Source organism: Malaclemys terrapin, chromosome 8, assembly GCF_027887155.1.
Source record: "Malaclemys terrapin pileata isolate rMalTer1 chromosome 8, rMalTer1.hap1, whole genome shotgun sequence".
Taxonomy (NCBI): domain Eukaryota; kingdom Metazoa; phylum Chordata; order Testudines; family Emydidae; genus Malaclemys; species Malaclemys terrapin.
In genome coordinates this window covers 102,618,826-102,638,562 of record NC_071512.1, presented here as the reverse complement: position 1 = coordinate 102,638,562, position 19,737 = coordinate 102,618,826, and the positions used below count along the sequence as shown (strand labels likewise).

The 19,737-nt window shown below is 43.2% G+C and overlaps 1 protein-coding gene across 1 annotated transcript in view; it reads right to left on the bottom strand.

Annotated features, from left to right (window-relative positions):
* Positions 1-19,737, bottom strand: part of AGBL4 (AGBL carboxypeptidase 4) — a 1,388,984-nt gene that overhangs the window by 288,760 nt on the left and 1,080,487 nt on the right. Inside the window, exon 7 of the mRNA XM_054036605.1 lies at positions 11,179-11,268. Coding sequence (XP_053892580.1) covers positions 11,179-11,268 — 90 coding nt within the window. The remainder of the gene's footprint in view (positions 1-11,178; positions 11,269-19,737) is intronic.

Genomic DNA, 19,737 nt, shown 5'->3' with positions numbered 1-19,737 from the left:
AAGATAAAGTTTAAAAACTGCCTGAGATTCAAAATAATTAACCTAGTTCATGTCATGCTTCCACAGCACCTGGAAGATTCTGGCAAATCTCACTAGTTCAGTAGGATTATTGCACTTGGATAAAAGGCCTGGACTGAAATATCAGGTGCGTGGGAAGTGGTGCATTCTTCTCTCACTACAAACCGTGCTATGCTGCAATGCAAATGAGACCTAAAGCCGATACCCTGATTGCTTGCACTAATGAAGATTCTACCCTGTTTTTTGCAGATGTGGGGGTTACTAACATCAGTGTGCTGGTCAAATTCTGATTTGGAAAAATAAGCTCTAGCTACCTAAACATCTCTCTGCAGGTCAACTGGATACTGTATTTGCTCCATTCCTTACCCGAAAGAGTTGGGTACCCGTGAGCTGTTATAAAGATGGTGCACTCCACCTGAGAGGCGGCTGTATTCAGTGCTGTGAAACAATCTTTGGGGAAAAGGCATGAGGTAGGTCAATATGGGTCAGCAAAAAAGATTTGAGGGGTAAAGTGAAAGCCTTTTTATAGGTACCTGAACTGGTAAAGGGCCTGGGCAATGGTGCCTGATGCGTATTATAGTGAAACTTTCCCCCATCCCATGACTCGGGGACTCAAGGACTTTTTCACCTGTCTGATTATTGTAAACGTTAAAACAGAGATAGTCAAACAATCCACTGTAAGCATTAGCGTGAAACTGTTCAAATAATTAACCACTTAAAGCAAACCTGGTAATAAATGTACAATGTCATTATGTAGAGGGAGACATTTAAACCTTGTTCCAGACCATCTCAAGCTCAGTAAACTAGTTCAATGTCTTGTCAGATCAGTATAGTGGCTAGATTAAAGCTTCTGGTGTTTTGCTGCCAGAACTTGTATAATGGGACTTTGGAAGAAGCAACTTTTCCATTAACAACATCTCCTTCTCTGTTTCTCCAATGATGTGTAACACACACACACACACACACACACACACACACACACATTATTCACAGAACAACCTCTCTTTTGTGGGATACTTTACAGTGCAATCCCAGCCAAGAGATTTATGGGGAACACACAACAGTGTTTTTCATTCTGCTTTGAGAAGTAAAGGCGAGTGTCTCTCCCTTTCTATTAAAGCTTAGAAGCTATGCACTTTAACAAACAAAACAAACAGCCAGTTTTCTTAGCGAGAAGGAGGAATGCCGCCTAGCATCTTTGAAAGTCTTCTGCAGCTCATTTTGAGGTTGTAGGGTGACCAGATGTCCTGGTTTTATAGGGACAGTCCTGATTTTGGGGTCTTTTTCTTATATAGGCTCCTATTACCCCCCACCCCCTGTCCCGATTTTTCACACTTGCTGTCTGGTTACCCTATGAGGTTGTGCTGTTGAACTCTGTTGTCTTTGTCTGTTTCGCACCATCAGTAGGTTTCCTGAACCTCTAGAAAAAGGGAACATGAATTGCATTTAGTATCCATCATGAACCCTTTCTGCTTTTAAGTGCTAAGTTATGACATAAGTGTCAGCCACTCCCCCCACCCCAGGTGTCTGAAGATGAATAGCATGATTAACACTGATGCATGTTCAATTGTGTCCCCATTTTTTCTAGTCTAAAAGTAACTTCTAGAGTATAAGATCTTGCTTCCCATTTCTTCCAGCTAGCAAAGATGACAGAGCTGAGGCAGCAGCCTGCGTTTCTATGGCTGGTCAGTACCTAGGTTTATAAAGCCATCTGCCACTGGCCATCTGAAATGCTTCTTTAAGTGAACCCCCTACCCTGGCATCATTGGACCACAGCTAAAGACACAGTATCTGCACTTCTATGAGCATTTCTTTAGGACAAAATTAGGTCAGGCAGCTGCATCAGACTCCCTCAAGCTGAATTTACTCCTTTACCCTGATACCATCATTTTGAGATTACAGCTTGCAGGCTGCAGGTAGGAAAATAAATTAATTTAGTTCTTTCTCCCCACGGGTCCTTTCTAATCCACTGCAAAACTACAATGTTCTCCAAAATGTAATCTAAATCCACAACGAGTCTATCCTCTTAGCCAGGGTCCCCTCACCTCTTGCCAGGTTGGGTCACACCAATTTGCTAGGTTTGCTTATAAGTGGGAAAAATTGTCTGTTTTACAATTCACTCTGACTCCCAACATCTGACCTGCGGCTGTACATAGATGAAAGAATGAAGAATAAACAAAGAAAACTGGGGAGAGGATGGGGGTTGCTTAGACTGATCCTGAATTTTGGATTCCTCGCTTTTTTTAAAAAAATATGCATTCTTTGGAAGGAAACAAAGAGCCTTTCCTTGGACTGCAGTTAACTGGTCAGTGACAAATATAAAGTCAGACATTTTGGCCTCTCCTTAATCAATCACCCAACATGGAATTTCGGGTAGAATGAATGGACTTGGAAAAATCAGATGAATATGTCAGGCAGAATACAGGGACTCCAACACCACATGGTGGCCAAAATGACCATTTTTAACATATTTGTGTACTGCAGCCATTTTAAAGAGACAGATCATACCCAATCACCCTTTAGAGGAAGAAGTCACCCTCTTTGTGCTGGCAAATACATAAGGTATAATCACACTCCCTGCACTCCTGAGTCCTACGACTGCTCCTTCTGACCCCGCTATGCAAGCAACCCCTAAAGGGGCGGGGAGGTCATGGGACCAAGAGGTCAATGTTTGCATGTACAGCAACATCACTTTTCCTTTCGATCACTGGTAGCTTGCTCAACAGCACAGAACTACTCCTCCTCCATCCCTGGAGACAAAGGGCTTCGTAAGAACATTTGTGAGGCCTGCATGAGGACCCACTGAATTCAGATCCAGCTCTGAACATTGTAACTCAGCCTCATAGCAAGGAAGAAATGGAAACTCCTGCAACTGTTGTTGGCAGCAGAGGAACAGTATTCCGTGGGAACATTGAGAATGCCTTGGCATGAGCGGGGAGGAGTGCAAATGGCATGTGTGTGGTTGTGCATACTACACCGGTAAGACTACTTTTGGGACAGAAAAGATGGCCAAGTGATAAAGATTTGGCTTGCTATTACAGTGAGTACTACCTACATAAAATACCTAGAACTGGGTTAGAATTGATTCAGATCCAGGCATTCATCCAAACATAAATTACACAGAATATGAAGGGCAGCAAACAGGGTCTTGAAAAGTTCTGAAGGTACTGGTGCTACTATAATGGGCCCTTTCTAGGCTCAGAGTTTTGTTCAATACTCATTCTGTCACAGTTAAAATAAAGAGTGATTTAAAATCCTGGAGAGAAATCTGTACAATTCTCTGTTTAATTCATTGGGAGATTTTGCTTCTCAGCTGGGAAGGATCTAGGGGGACATCCTCACAAAGAACATAAGAATGGGCACACTGGGTCAGACCAAAGTCCATCTAGCCCAGTATCCTGTCTTCTGACAGCGGCCAATGCCAGGTGCCCCAGAGGGAATGAACAGAACAGGTTATCATCAAGTGATCCATCCCCTGTCACCCATTCCCAGCTTCTGGCAAACAGAGGCTAGGGACACCATCCCTGCCCATCCTGGCTAATAGCCATTGATGGACCTATTCTCCATGAATTTATCTAGTTCTGTTTTGAACCCTGTTATAGTCTTGGCCTTCACAACATCCTCTAGCAAGGAATTCCACAGGTTGACTGTGCGTTGTGTGAAAAAATACTTCCTAGAAAGTTCCTTTCTGCAAGCAAAGGCCTCCTTAGTCATATTTGCTCTTGCATTTCAAAAACATACCTTCCCCTCTTGTTGGTAATGTCACTTTCTGCCTTAGAGTTCAGAGTTTTCTGTTAATTGGGGGAAGGAGCAGCTGTTTAATGAGAATGCAGCCCTTCCTGCCTTTTTAAGTGTGCTAAAGGTAGGCAAGAATTGTAGGCAGGAATTTTAATCAAGAACAGCAAGACTGAAAAGTCCCCAGATTTTCATCTTGTCACATGTGGCCCTATTTTTCCCTAAAGATAAGTTACTTAGGAGAATACTTCCGCTGGTTGCAGTGCAATGGCATCGTGCTCTCTTGTTCTCATGGGGATCAGTTCCCCTCACGTAAGTTCTAAGGTAACGTCTCTGTGAAATGAACTGGAAAACAGCCACCATCTTGGAATCTTTCAGGGAATATAATACCCAGAATCATTTGGATGGAAAGAGAGAGCACCTTCATCCCTTAGAGGGAAAGTTCAACTCTCAGTCAGCTGAGTGAGCTGCTGTACAATAGACCCCGAGAAAGCGCCTGGCAGGAGGACATCTGTCTTACAGAAGTTAGTCCCTGACCCTCCAACCCTCTATAAATTCCGCATCAACTTTTTATTAGAAACTTTCAGATTTTTTTTCTCAACCGTGATGGCTCAAAATAAAGACATACAAATGTTAACAAAACCAATGCCTTTCATAGCCTAGATTCTCATTTCATGCCACTTGACCTAACTTGGTATAGTGAGGGTACATTCGCTTAAAGAAAGATCTAAAAGCCACTTTGGCTCCACTTCTTGTGGCTAACAGCATCTGTTTTTCTTCAGCTCGCTGCCTCTGAGCGGCTGTGCACCTTTCAGACTGTACACGTCAATGTCAGCTCAAGGTCAAACTGTAGTTAGCTCCAGACGAGAGCTGAGCTTCCCTCCCTTCTTGCGCTGCATTTTCTGGGAGTGCTGGATCCCAGCCTGGCAGAGTAGATTCAAGCCAGAAGCTCAGGGCGCAGATTTTCATTTTTTTTTTGGATTCAGACTTTGTGGTGGGTGCCATACTGGCAAATGCCTAACAAAGGAAGCAAACAAGGGAAGCTGCTTAGGGAGTGTTTCAGTGCAACGCCTCTGCAAGCTGTAATTTACAAGGCTTGAAACCTCATTTATGTACCATTAAACTGAAGAGTCAGAAGCCCTTTAGCATTAGATGATGCACTGAACCCGACCAGAGAACTGCTAACAAAACACACTACGGCTAGGAGGAAGCTATGCACATATGTACATTGCTAAAATATGCGAAGACGACACACAAGAACTGGTGCAAAAAATAAGGCATAAAGCATCGACTTTACCATCACAGGACCAGTGCCACGCTCCATCTGCATGAACACCCGTGCGATGCCCTCTTTCTCCCAAAGAAAAGAAATATCAAGACTCCAAACACAATAAAAACACAATTCTTGGCGTATGAAACAAAACTCACTCAGCACACAACCAGATACCAGGTGATATCACAGCCACTGTAAAGGTTGCCTGGTGTCAGTTCTGGGGGTGGCTTTTGGATGGACAGTATGTCCTCTTTGGGTATTATTTCACCATAAGAATTCATATCAGTGAGAGCTGATGAGTTATTTGCCCTGGGGAGCAAATGTGGGAAATATTGTACCCTTTCTTAAATAAAAATATTGACTCTTTTCTTACCCCCTACCCAAAAAGAATTAACTTAAAGAACAGATTCCAAAATCACTTGTCAGAGAAATGATCCATTCTTGTGCCATTTCACAAGGAAGAGGAAGCAAATCCAGTTGTGTGTGACAACAGCATGAGGGATGAATTCAGCCTATAAGGGGAGCACTAACTCCATCGATCTCCCTGCTGCTAGAACCTCACAGAGCAGAATTGGCTCCAGCTGAGCCGAAAAGGGCCTGTGAAACCCAGCACACATCGAATAACAGACTGAAAACAGTGTAAAAATACACACAAATAATAATACAGGAAAATAATACAGAAGCCTGCATTCCAACCTACTCTTCACCCACCCACTCACACAACAGCAACAATTCTGATAAGCCTAGCAACCAAAGATTTAGGGCATTGTTTTCCCTTGAGTGATAAAGCAGGTATACACACTTAGATGTACTGTATAGGTTATTAAGCATTAAAGGAAGGACCATTCTTACAAAAAAACCACATATCCCAAAGTACTGTTTTAGTTTTTATAAAAGAGAGAGAGAGGAACAAGAGATTTTTAATAAATCTGAAAAGGTCATTCAGGATTCTTCTTTTTATTTTTAGGAAGTAAGCTCAGGGTTAGTATCTTGGCAGCTGCAGCAACTGTGAAATATTAAAGCATTTGTTGTTGTTCGTTGGACGAGTGGCTGGATGAACTACTTGCTGGATTCTTGGGAGGGCTGGCTGGGTTGCTAGTATTTGCCAAGGAACCAGAGGGATGACATCCAAGCCCAGGATATTTTATGACATCTCCAGGAGTAAGGGCCCTTGCTTACCAAAAAAACAGCTTTTAAAGGGAGCGGGTGTAACAGCATCAGCACAAAGCAACTTTCAGTTGAAACAGAATTTGTATCGTTTCAGACAGGCTCAGCGAGCAGCGGCAACCTTTTTTGGCTCCCTTTGTGGAGCTGCGGGAAACAGACCTCAAAGATCCTGGCTCAGGTCTCATCTCTGGGTAACGTATCGGATGCACGCACAGGGCCACGTTCAGAGGTGATGGCTAAGGGTGGTGTAAGTTACTTGTGAGTGAGAGAGTATCCATGCCACATGTAACACGGTGTGGATTAAACTCTCCTGTTAGTTGCCTTTCATGCTACAGCCCTCTCTGCCTGCCCCATGGCATATAAATCATACCAATTCTGGACTTCCTTAGACTCGCAAGGGGAAATTCAGAAAGGATGGGTAAGGTGGTGTACAGTCAGTCAGTGGGTGGGAGTCTCACGGAAGCAGCCTAGCTTCCTTTGATGTAAACCTCCCACCATAACGAATAAGAAAACAGAAGTTATTCGGGCCAGAGAGAGATCCTGGTCTGTACACTTTGTAACATAGCACAGTGAGGCACTTGCACACGACAGTGGCAAGCAGTGAAAAAGAACCAACAGAAATAGGCAGGAGAAATCTGTTGAGAGGTCAGTAGGAGACGTAAATTAGATTAATTTAGAGTCCCCTAGATTCACTTCTAACTATCCCTTGTGCCACTAGATTGGTACATAGGGCTCCTAGCGTGTTAGATCTGCCCTTGGTTTGACTACGAGCGGATGGACTCAATTTACAAGATGCAAATATTCCCATTTAATTCCAGTTGCCTACAAAATACTACATCCCCTGTTCCCAGACTACTCAGTATTGCTACTGGTCAGTGCTCGCCTCCTGCCCATTTTGCCTGTCTAGCTGCTTGACAGCCAGTATGGTATGCATTTGAAAGAAAGGACTGTGTGTCTCAAGAAAAAAATTCAGATGCAGCAGAATACAATGCATCGGCCATACAATGATATATTAGGATCTGACATGAAGTAACATGATTTACTGTGATACTACAGGATGCAAAGTGCTAGACTATGAAATGAAATTATTGGCTTAGCGATATATTCCAGTAAATTTAAGCTGCATCGACCTGATCTCCATTTCTAGGAGGCAAAGGTTTGCACACCCGGCAAGGAAATGTCCCATTTTTCCTTCTAGACACGGAGAAGTGTGCTTCCTTGGGATTCTTTTACCAAAGTGACAGATTAGCCCTTTCTGTTACAGTGGGCCAAGATTAATAATGGTGCCCCCTTGACCTTCACTTCACTTCACCTTAGGGTGGGAGGGATAGCTCAGTGGTTTGAGCATTGGCCTGCTAAACCCAGGGTTGAGAGTTCAATCCTTGAGGGGGCCATTTAGGGAACTGGGGTAAAAATCTGTCTGGGGATTGGTCCTGCTTTAAGCAGAGGTTGGACTAGATGACCTCCTGAGATTCTATGATCTAAGTAAAAAAAAAAATCCTTTACCCTGGAGTCTCCTGACCCAAGTTACCAAATTATTATTTCCATAGTGTCAGTGGAGTGGCCATTTTGAAGGCAAGAAAGACAACAAAAAGAATCTCCCTGCCCCAAAGAGCTTCTAATCTAAACAGGCCACATGGATGGCAAACTAAAAGGGCAGGAATATTTAGGGCATGCTTTGTTAGTTCCATTTATGTGTTTCTCCTTTTCCATTTCCTAACTCCCACTCTGGATGGTGGACAGGATGAGGGTTTTCAAAACCCTTCTAGGAGGAGCATAGCTGAAGGAGAAAGCATTGTGGGGGAGGGAGGCAGGGAACATGTGCATGAGGGTAGCAGGTAAAGATGCACTCTTGACAGCAGGAGACACAGAAGTTGTGTCTACTCCAGGGGATTTAGGTAAAGCCTTGCTAGGCTTCAGAACCTGAGCTCCAGCCCAAGCATTGACAAAACAGCTATTTTAGAGCACTAGGCTGAGCCCCACAAGCCGGGCTGGGAGGCTTATGGCTGTGAGCTGTGTAGACTTAGCCCTAGTGAGTTGGATAGCTTCTGGCAGTCCTGCCACGGTGTCAGTTAAACATGCCCTGAGCTCCCTCAAGCTGCCTGACTCTTTCTTACACTGAGACTCTCACTGGTGCTCAGACCAGATTTAAATGTGACCTGGTGAAAAAACCCACAAGGCGTCAGAGCCGTGTCAAGGATCCCCACACAATGGTTCTAGCATAGGAGAGACTGTTTAGCCAGAGTTCTGTACTGCAGACAAGGGCAGTTAGTCACGAGGCTTGTGAAATGCATACAGGCCCTGGTCGTTGGCAGGTGGGGTCAAACCTGGGACCTTTGAAGCTTAGTGTATGACCCTCTACTGCATAAGCTAAAAGCCACCTGGCTCTTAGTCGAGGCTGTTGCAGACTTATCAATCTCTGACTAGGCTAGGTGCCACTAGAGGGGACAGAGCACCACACCAAGCAGGCCTGGGTTACACCTGGACACAGTAAAGGGATGTGAAGAGAGATGAATGGCGAGGGAGGCAGGGATTAGGAAGGTGAGGGCATGGAGACTGAATTGAGGGTTTCTGAGTAAAACAGACAACCAAGACTGAGAGAAACAAAAACAAAGAGTTTAAGGGAAATTGGCTATGCAACCTCCCTCTCTCAGCGGTGGTTGTTTCCTTCATTTGCTGTTCTTTCAGGCCTTGGCAGCTACAGCCCAGCCCCTCCCTACATCAGATGATGTCTGCACCCAGATTCACATTCCATCTAATCTGTGGGATTAGCCTGCTGTATCTGCATGGTACAGGTTGTATATGTAATCGCTTCAAACTATCCAGGAGAAATCTGTAAACCAGGCAAAACGGCCATGTGCTGAATGCACTGGGTTTGGATTCAGATCTTAAACTGAAATATCGAACTCTGCCAAAATGTCTAACAAGATTTCTAAAATAACTTCTCTCTCACTCCAGGAACTTAACTATCAAGGGATACTATTTCTTCCACAAAAATTTCCAAAGCTAAAGCTAACATTTCATTTTACTTTTGGCAATGTCAGAAACAATGTCGAATGGAACTTGAAATGCACTCCATTTCTGGGGGGGAGAGGGGCGAGCTGTGATTTCCCATCACTCCTTATGACACTAATTATACACACAAGGCAACTTCATCTGCACGGAGCAGAATGGCTCAATGCACGGTGGCGTTCACTCAGCTCAGATCCTTGCATTGCTGAGCGAGTCAAGCGTGCATTGTGACTGCAGTCACAGCAAGTTTCTGATGTGCTTCTCCAAGACTGGCTTGCTTTCTTCTCCCCCCCGCCCCTCAACTCCCACTCTTCTTCCCAAAGCATAAAGTCTTTCTGGAAGACCATCAGAGAAGACTTCCATCTAGTTCCTTCATCAGCCTACATTTGCCACCTCTTCTGCACGTTTTGCTCCTTTCCTGTTTAATAATATTTCATCACCATAATAAAATAATATTTATAAAGCATTCGCCCAGCAGCGTGGTTCAGCCCTGACCTAGCAGGGGCAACACAAACAGTTACACATAGCATCAAACTAAGTCATACAGCATCCAATTATAAATACACACTAATTAATAAATACCATGTGCCCTATAATCTCCTATATTGGCTACTCCAGCATAGGAGATGGAGACGCTCTCTGAACCTCCATTCAGTGAGTCTTAGGCACTGTTCTGGCAGGTGAAGGGTATTGCCTTGCAGAAGGGGTCCAGTCCCCATATTAGCAGATCTCATGGGATCCATGAAAGTGTAGGATCAGCATGAAGACAAGGGTCCTTCCTGGCAGCACAACTCCAGCAGGAGCATGCTGTTGTGAATATCACGGCTAGTCAGTTCCCTCAGAGTGCACCTGATAGAGGAGGGATTTGAAATGCAGAGCAGGAAAAAAAGAAGTGTGAGTCCTGATTTATCCACATTGGTTCCACTGGGTTCTGGGAGGGAAGGTGCTGCAGAGAACTATTGTCTCCAGCCTGGGAGCCCCTGGAGAGAGGGTTCCTCAGAGGTATAGAAAGGGAAGGAAACGTGTAATGGAGATAGTTCTCTTCCCCACAACATACACCAGGATTCTGTCCCCATCCATCTGTGGAGCAGATGAGACCACAGAAGCCTAACTAGCTAAACTAAATAATAATAATAATAATAATAACAACAACTAAACAGATCAGTATCATTAAGCAGGGGGAAGGGGTCCAGCACTGAGGCCAACAGGGATTAAAAGAGAAGACGCTCCTGAGGCAGAAATGTTAGATTGATGTGGGTGTCTACGAAGCAACTCTACATCCTAGTGGACTACAGCAAAAGTTCCAGCATCTGCTAACCTATGGAACAATAGCTCCCTTGAGAGGTGCAGGAGACACACCACAGTGAGGGCCACAGGGAGAAGGTCTTGAACCTATATCGGTCCCGCCTTATTAAGGCCTTTACAAATCAACAGGGCCAGTCACAAATCCATCTGCTGCATTGTAAGCAGCCAGCATAATGAGCGGCAACTGATGTGACTTACTTGATATACCGGCCAGTTCCTCAGCTGATACAGTAAATCAGCATAGCGCCATTGATTTACACTAGCCAAGAATCCAGCCCACGGATTGCCTTCGATATTGGGGCCCCATTGCAATCCCTGGGCATCGTTACTAAAATATTTTAAGCCTATACATGAAATTACATGAAAACACACTGGGATTATTTTTACCCAGAATCCTCAGATTCCAACCCTTTGCAAACATGAGCTGGGCAATTTTCATTCTGTTTTTATCAGTGCTGCTTTGTGCATGTCAGCCACCGAAAGCTCTGCTCCTCAGAACAACACCTTCAGACAAGTAGACTATTTCTTATAATTAAACAGAGTTACCAGGACCACAGTGCGCTGGCCCGAGATGCTCAAAGGAGCAGAGGCCAAGGAAAAAGAGCCCGGGAGAGAGAAACCTCCATCTCTGGATTTTTATTCCAAATAGTGACTCTGCAGATACTCACCTTGGCATACAAAGGATGAGGGAGTTTCTCCAGGGTGGACACGGGCAGTGATGAACACCACTTTCTGCTCAGCTCCAGACCGCAGGTTTACTGCAAAAAAAAAAAAAGACAAAGATCCTTAAGTTGGGTCCCCTATGCAGGACGCAAAGGACCATTAATATTAAAGCGTATCCTTTTATTAAAATTGTTCATACATTATACATGGGTATAATCCATAATTAAAGGAAGCAGCATTGCTATCTATTCATATCATGGCCTATGAAAGACGGTGCAACAGCAAGGATTGCAAGTCTAATGACACAAAGCCCAGGCTGCAACAACCAAGTTAGTTTCCTTTTTAAAAACAAGATTTACTACAGTGAGTTTAACTGCATTGTAATCGCTCGCTCACTTGTGATAAATGTCCTCCTGGGGCGACAAGAAAAGCGGTGGGGTTCCATTTCCATTCACATTGTAAAGCCAATTGCATCCTGCATTACACTTGATACAAGATTTAGCATAGTGCCAAATAAAGGTAAGGTGCTGGCAAATGCCATTTATTAGCATGCTTTCTTTTTCACTATTTTGGCCTGGTTCTGCCTCTATCAAAACATAGGCCAGAGATATTCAAAGTCAGCAAGGTATGCAAAACAAACAAGGATTAAATGCACTGAGGAACACTGGAGAGAATAATCATTTTATAGAAACCACTTCACCCTGCACTGAAATGCAGTCACCTCTGGGGTGGAACATGACAGCTATTTAACAGCACACGGCACAACAGTTTGTAGGGATGAAAAGTTTACTGTATCCATTTGAAATTACAGAAAGGTGGGAGGGAGCTTTAGTAGTTAGAATGTAACCAGGAATTTAGCCAGGACTCTAAGGTTAACATCTAACAATTCAACCCTATGTTGGGATAAAAAAATAAAATACTTCAAACTATATTGTCCTGTCTGTCTATTAAAACTGTAAACTCTATGGGGCAGAGGGCATGTTTTCTTCAGTTTGCCACAGGGAAAGTGCTTACAAACAGGCAATAAAAAATACACTCTTGCAAAAAGGACCATGGGAATTGTAATGACCATATGAGGTCAGGACCTCAGGTATACATCTCATCTGGATCTAAAACACTCAAGAGGGGTAACACTAAAACCAGCAAGACAAAATTGTGACAGACATCTCTATTTTCAGTTTAATCCCTTTCAAATAGAGAAAAAGTTTTAAAATATAAAACAAATCTAAAATTCACAATGAACTTTTAATTACTCACACACACAGGATTACAGGATATACATACAGACACAGGGAGAGAAATATGGCTCTTTTAATAGCAAGCAAATTGTGAACGCTGATTTTTTTTTTCTCCTCGTTTAGACATTCTAATCCCAGCCAGTGGCAAATCTAAACCCACGATGACAAAAAAAAAAAAATCATAATCAATATGTTTTCAGTTCTTCTCTGGAGGCAATTGGACCAGAGACCATAGCAGGATTCTTTTATATTTCTTTAGTCCCTCTAAATGTCCTACAGCTGTTCAGCCTGCAACCCAGCCATTTATTCAGTCTTTGATACGCTAAATTCACTCCTCTCTGGTGTGTTTTTGAGCCCCAGAGGCAGAGAAATATAAGAAAGAATGTCTCTGACAAACGTAGCAGCTGGTGGGGTCAACCCTGTCTGCTGAAGAAAAGTGGGGGGCAGGAGAAAAGAACGCAGGAACATCAGCTAGAACCTGATGACCACCCCGTATCATTAGCATTAACACTGAGTAATGCAGGAGGAAGGAGATAAATCAGCCCCCAACAATGCCAAGTGAAAAGAGAAGCCTGCGATGTCTCCTGTAACTAGAACTGCATTTTCTTCTATTAAAAAAAAATGTCTAGCATTAAAGGGGCAGCTGGTCAACACGGTATATACGACCAAGGCTAATCACACAAAAATAAAAATGAAATTGAATGGTGTTGACAATTTACGCCAGTTAAGAGGCCGCCCCATGTTTTTGAGATGACATATATAATACTTTATAATATAGATACACACACACACACACACACACACACTTTCTCTCTTTATAATTATTAAGATTAGTAGACAATTAATTTTCCTCTAATGCTGGAAAGATTCTTCCCCATTTAGGGCCTGATCCAAAGCCCACTGAAAGCAATAGAGACATTGCATTGATTTCCGTGGGTTTTAGCTCAGTCCCTACATTCAAGCCCCATAAAATGTCTTTCACTCCTCCTCCATCACTCCTCCTCCATACACATCAGTACAGCGTGAGCTGCAAAGGATGGGTTAATTCCTTACTACATGGAATCTGGTAAATAACTTCTTGAAATATATTTATCACTGGGAATATATACTTACACATTTTCATATTAATTTCTATACAGATTTTCGCTCATTTTATAATTAAATTGTCAAGAGCAAGAACATATTAAAAAAAGTCCTCACTTGTGAGCTTAATAATACCTTGGAGTACTCATAGAGAAAGCACTTTTTAAAACCAATGTACTTATTTTATTTGTGCTGTTTATCACTGTTAGGTGTCTGGTTAGTTTAGTTTTGTTTACAGTCTGTTTCACTCCCCATTGTTTGGGTTGCAGAATCTGCAGGAAAACATCTAAACCGAAATCCCACCGCCCTCCCACTAGAAAGTCATGACATTATCGGTTATAAACATTTTTCTTAAAAAGTACATTTGGGAAGATTGTCTTTAAAAGTAACTTTTGAGCCTAAGCATATTGGTATTGTCTTTTAAACGCAGTTAGTGCTTGTGACAGATGCTGGATAGTTAGCGGTGGAAAGCACAATTCTCTGTTTAGCAGATCCATCACAAGATGTGGGATCACCTATGCTGCCGTCTAGGCATGCCTGAACCCTAACCTGGAAGAGACATGTTGACTGGGGGACATGAGTTCAGAATCCATTGGCCCGTTCAATAGTTCAGCTTCCCTGCAGAGGCTGGCAATCAGGGGACCAATTAGGGTTGATGTGGACACCTGTCCACAGGTTATTGGACTACGAGCACCATACTTTTTTTCATATTGTCCATCAAACAGCTGTCAGATAGCAAAGACAAGAGACTGGATCCAATGTTTGGGTTCAGACCTAACACTCATCGTCTTGAGAATTTCAGGTTGGGATCTGAACTTTATATAACCAAGGCCCATATCTAGTAACACCTTTAATTCTTTTCTGATCTTGGGTTGGAATCAAAGCAGCAATTTACACCTGAAAAATCTCACTGTAGATCAGTGCTATCCCAGAGCACTCCCTTGTGGCTTGGGGTGGCCCTGTAGATCTTTAAAGGAACCCTCCTGGTCCCAGGTCCTTAAAAGGAGCAATGCAACAATGGTTTGGGATGGCCCTATACCAGGGGTCGGCAACGTTCGGCACGCGGCTCGTGCTGTATTGGGGATTGGTAATGTGATACATGTGTAACATAGTACTGGCCCTTTAAGGCCAGAGAAGGTAGTTACCCTGTTCCATGTCTCCAAGCAAGCAATTGAAGCAATCATTGGGAGAGAGGAATGTGATCTGGGGAAGAGTGAGTGTATGGGAGAGGGAAGGTATAGGGCAGGGGTCGGCAACGTTCGGCACATGGCTCGCCAGGGTAAGCACCCTAGCGGGCCAGGCCAGTTTATTTACCTGCTGATGCAGCAGGTTCGGCTGATCGCGGCTCCCACTGGCCGTGGTTCGCCGTCCCGGGCCAATGGGGGCAGTGGGAAGCCGCGGCCAGCACATCCCTCGGCCCGCGCCACTTCCCGAGGCCCCCATTGGCCCAGGACGGCGAACTGCGGTGAGTGGGGGCCGCGATCGGGGGAAATCTGAACAATTCTCCGTTTAATTTCATTGGAGATTTTGCTTCTCAGCTGGGAAGGATCAAGGGGAACATCCTCACAAAGAACATAAGAACGGACACACTGGGTCAGACCAAAGTCCATCTAGCTCAGTATCCTGTCTTCTGACAGTGGCCAATGGTAGGTGCCCCAAAGGGAATGAACAGACAGGTTATCATCAAGTGATCCATCCCCTGTCACCCAATCCCAGCTTCTGGCAAACAGAGGCTAGGGACACCATTCCTGCCCATCCTGGCTAATAGCCATTGATGGACCTATCTTCTATGAATCTATCTAGCTCCCTTTTGAACCCCATTATAGTATTGGCCTTCACAACACCCTCTGGCAAGGAGTTCCAGAGGTTGACAGTGTGTTGCATTAAAAATAACTTTCTTGTGTTTGTTTTAAACCTGCTACCTATTAATTTCATTTGGTGGCCCCTCGTTCTTGTATTATGAGAAGGCGTAAATAACACTTCCTTATTTACTTTCTCTATACCACTCATGATTTTATAGACCTGTATTATATCCCCCCTTAGTCTCCTCTTTTCCAAGCTGAAAAGTCCCAGTCTTATTAATCTCTCCTCATACGGAAGCCGTTCTATACCCCTAATCATTTTTGTTGCCCTTTTCTGAACCTTTTCCAATTCCAATATATCTTTTTTGAGATGGGGCAACCAAATCTGCATGCAGTATTCAAGGTGTGGGCGTACTGTGGATTTATAGAGGCAATATGATATTTTCTGTCTTATTATCTATCCCTTTCTTGATGATTCCCAACATTCTGTTCACTTTTTTGACTGCCGCTGCACATTGAGTGGATGATTTCAGAGAACTATCCACAACGACTCCAAGATCTCTTTCTTGAGTGGTAACAGCTAATTTAGACCCCATCGTTGTATATGTATAGTTAGGATTATGTTTTCGTAGATCTGTGGAAGAAAAGCAATACATGCCTTATTATTAGAGATGGCCCCTCAAAATCAAGGCTGAGGTGCATTGGTGGGACACGGTGGGGAAGTTCACAGTGCCACTGCCCATGCTTTACCTCTTCCATAGAAAAGCAGAAGTCCGCAGTTACCAGGGCTTTGAATCTTTCATCAGACCGAAATTCACATTTCAATTAAAGACACGTGTATATATTTTTGCGTAACCTTTTTGAAACATGGGCTGTTGACAAAATAACCAATACTACACTGTCTTTGAGTCTCCAGTACTTTGAAGTATAAGCTGGGCTGTTGCAAGTGTTTTGTACTCAAAATATGGTTAGTTGGAAACATCACTAAGGTCTCCCTGGAGTGAATAAAACCTCATCACAGAAAGAAAAGTCTATTCCAAAGCACACCACTGTATTACATTTCACTCCACCGTCCCCGAGTCCAACAGACCTACTGTAACATCTGTGTGGGAAGTTAACGCTGATCTTATTGTTGTCCTGACTGCCTGGTCTCTACCTCATTAAACTACTTTAACAGCATATACTGTACTCTGGTGTTTCCTGAGAAACCAGATTAGCACCTAATTCAATTTATATTTTTGTTATTTCTGGTCGCAAATGTCATTTCAGGTAGGATTGCGTGTCTCAGCAACACTCTCAGCAAGAGAAAGCAATTTTGGCCACCCTTGAGTCCCTTTGGGCTTGGTAGGGCCAAGGACGCGTTGTGCCTGTTCATACTTTGTTCGGAGGCCTCCTCCCACCAGCTTCTTTCCTGACATATTGGCCGAACTGTGTAAAGAAACCTGCTGCTATGGGCTGCATTAGCTGAAAATGATCCTACTTGGACTGCAGACACACACATGCAAGGACTGAACCAAGCTTTTGAAAGGACTGCTGCCAGCATTTTTGCTTTTCTATTCTCTGTTGAAGGAAGTGGCGTTCTAGGTATCAAGCCTGGAAACGGGGCATCTATCAACGTGCAGTTCAGTTCCTCAACCACAAACAGTTACTCCTGGTGGTCAGCCAAGCTAAGTAGAAGCTTAAGGGTGCCCCCACCCCACTGTTCATTTTCTCCAGGTTCACCTGCTGTTCTGGTGTCTTTATCTCTATTCCTAGAACAAATCAAAATAGGAGCAAAACCTTCCCATTGTCTCATGACAATTTCAGTATGGCCTGCTTCCCGTCAGGCCCCAAATACCATGGCATCTCATGCTTTTTCAGGACTTCTGCCCGCACCTGGAATGCAGGAGAGCCTAGGCTCATGCTGATGAAAAAACTATTTTATAAAAAGTAAATTGAATGTCTATAAACCCTCCCCTTCCCCAAACTCTCCTCACCACTCGAAAGGTTACGTTTCAGTTCTGGAGATGCTGGCAATCTCTTGTTTTCATTACAATACATTTAGGTGAAAGTACACACCGGTAGGCCAGAGAGACAAGCTGGGTGAGGTAATAGCTTTTATTGGACCAGCTTCTGTTGGTGACAGATGAGTGAACTGAAGAGGAGCTCTGTGTGGCTCAAAAGCTTGCCTCCCTCAGCAACAAAAGTTGGTCCAATAAAAGCTATTACCTCACCCACCTTGTGTCTCTAACATCCTGGGACCAACACGGCTACGACACTGTCCAACCTAATTCCTAGAGATGGTACCAAGTTACAAAGCATGGATTTTGACCTATCCTCTCCAAAGTTTAGGTGCAGCATTTTCGTCCAGAGTGCTCTTAGCTTACTATGGCCCTGATTCAGCAATCCATTTAAGCTTATCAGCATGTTCTGAAGTTCCCTTGAATTCAACGGCATTTAAGCATGTTTTGAATTTAAGCATGTGCTTAAATGCTTTGCTGAATTGGGGCCTGCACAGAAAAAGTTCTCTCTGAGATCATTATTGCAACATCATTTTAATCTTGGGAGAGAATTCTACTCTTTATCCTCTATAGCCCATTTTGTGCCCAAACCAACAACTTTTTACATTTCTCTTAAAATCAAAGCTGTTTTAAAGTATTATTTAATCCCTTTACTCGGACAGCCTAGAAATTACCAGGACCATTACAATGGGCCTGTGTGAGTGTGTGCTTTATTGATGTGTACACTGACCTAATATCAAATTGATTCTGCTGACCATGGAAAAATGCAAATTGGGTATTATATTTGCATGCTACTTTTATTGTGCCCTTGTGTCTTCGTAAAAAAGACAAAGTTTGGGCTAATAAAAATAAAACATTTCTGGAGCTCATATAAGCAAATGTTTATGTTGGCAGGTAACAAATTGGTTTGTCATTTAGGGGAACAAAAAGATCATTATAATCATCCTTAGGCAAAATAGGTCGGTGGCTTTTGCTTAGCTTTTAGCTTTCATTTGCAAATCAATTTAATGTAGCACAGCGTCTCAAAGACAGGATGACACAGGATTAACACTTTCCTTGTGTTCTCCCCTCCCCACAGCCCCTGATGCAGAGACCTGGGAGTTGGACCAGCTTGAGTTCAGAGCAAATTAAATATATTCTAGCTAGAAAAAGAGAAAAGAAGCGTTTAGAACTTTAGATGTATGTTATGTGTGAGAATCCTAATGGGGCGCAAACAGAGGAAAAGACTCCTCCCAAAGCATTCTGAAGGTAGAAGCTGAAAGAGTTAACAGATCTTTGTGCCACTAGAGAAGTGAGGTTTTTTACCCATGAAAGCTTATGCCCAAATAAATTTGTTAGTCTTTAAGGTGCCACCGGAGTCCTTGTTGTTTTTTTAGGGCTCTGAATGTGTAGTGAACATATGATCTCCTTGCCTAGATGCTTCTTTCTTCCTTTACTCCTTTAGTCTTTTGCAACAATGCCTCTTTCATCCCTTCTGACAACCAATGATCTCCACCAGAATGTGGCAAAGTGAACTTTGGTGACAGTTTAACTAGGCAAAGATGATGTGACAGCCTGAATTCTATTTACCAAAATAACTTGACCTATTAAAATCCAGAGCAGTGCACCAGTTCCATCCCCTTTCCTTGCCACTTCCCCCCCGCCCCTTTATTCCAAATGGCAGGGTATTGTGGAGGGGTTCTGTGTGGAGGGGAGGCTATGTAAAATTGTTTCAATGTTAATGCTCGACTGAATTTTCAACTTAATAGCCCAGTGAGGGGATATGATTGTAAAGCAAAAGGCCAGAAATATCTCCTGGTAAAAATTTTCTGAAGCAAGTTCAAAGGACAACACGTAGCTACTTGGAAAATCAGAAATGGCAAAGGATTGTTTAAGCAGGTTCTCCTCACCACCCCCAGCCCCGTTTGTTTATTTTTAATCTTCATGAAGTCTTGGAAGCAAACATTTTTCCATCTGGGCTTCATGACACTGTCATGCCTGATACTCCTCTAAGGAAGGGAAATTAAACAGCATGCAAAGACTGCTTAGTTTATACTTGCATGTCTTTTTTTTTTTTTTTTTTTTTCAAAGCAGGGCTTTGCATTTAGATTATTCATCAGCATCTGAACTTTGGAATGTAAAATCCCATGAACAGGAATAGAAAACAGGAATATGAATAGCACATTATTTGACTCAAATGGCCAAGGAGATGGCAACTTGCAATTAAGTTTGCAGACAGTAGCATTTAATGTCACCTACCTGCCTCACTATCATATCATAACAGTTTAGCAGACAGGGCCGCAGCCTGCTTTCTTTTTCCCTTTCCTGCTTTGATATTTATAAAGTGAGGTTGTAGTGCAGATAAACCCCTTCCTCTTCAGAGACCAAGGGAAGGCAGTAAATTATGGGAAGGCTAAGTGGTACATCAAATGTGTCTCCTCAAAGCCATATATCATCTTGTT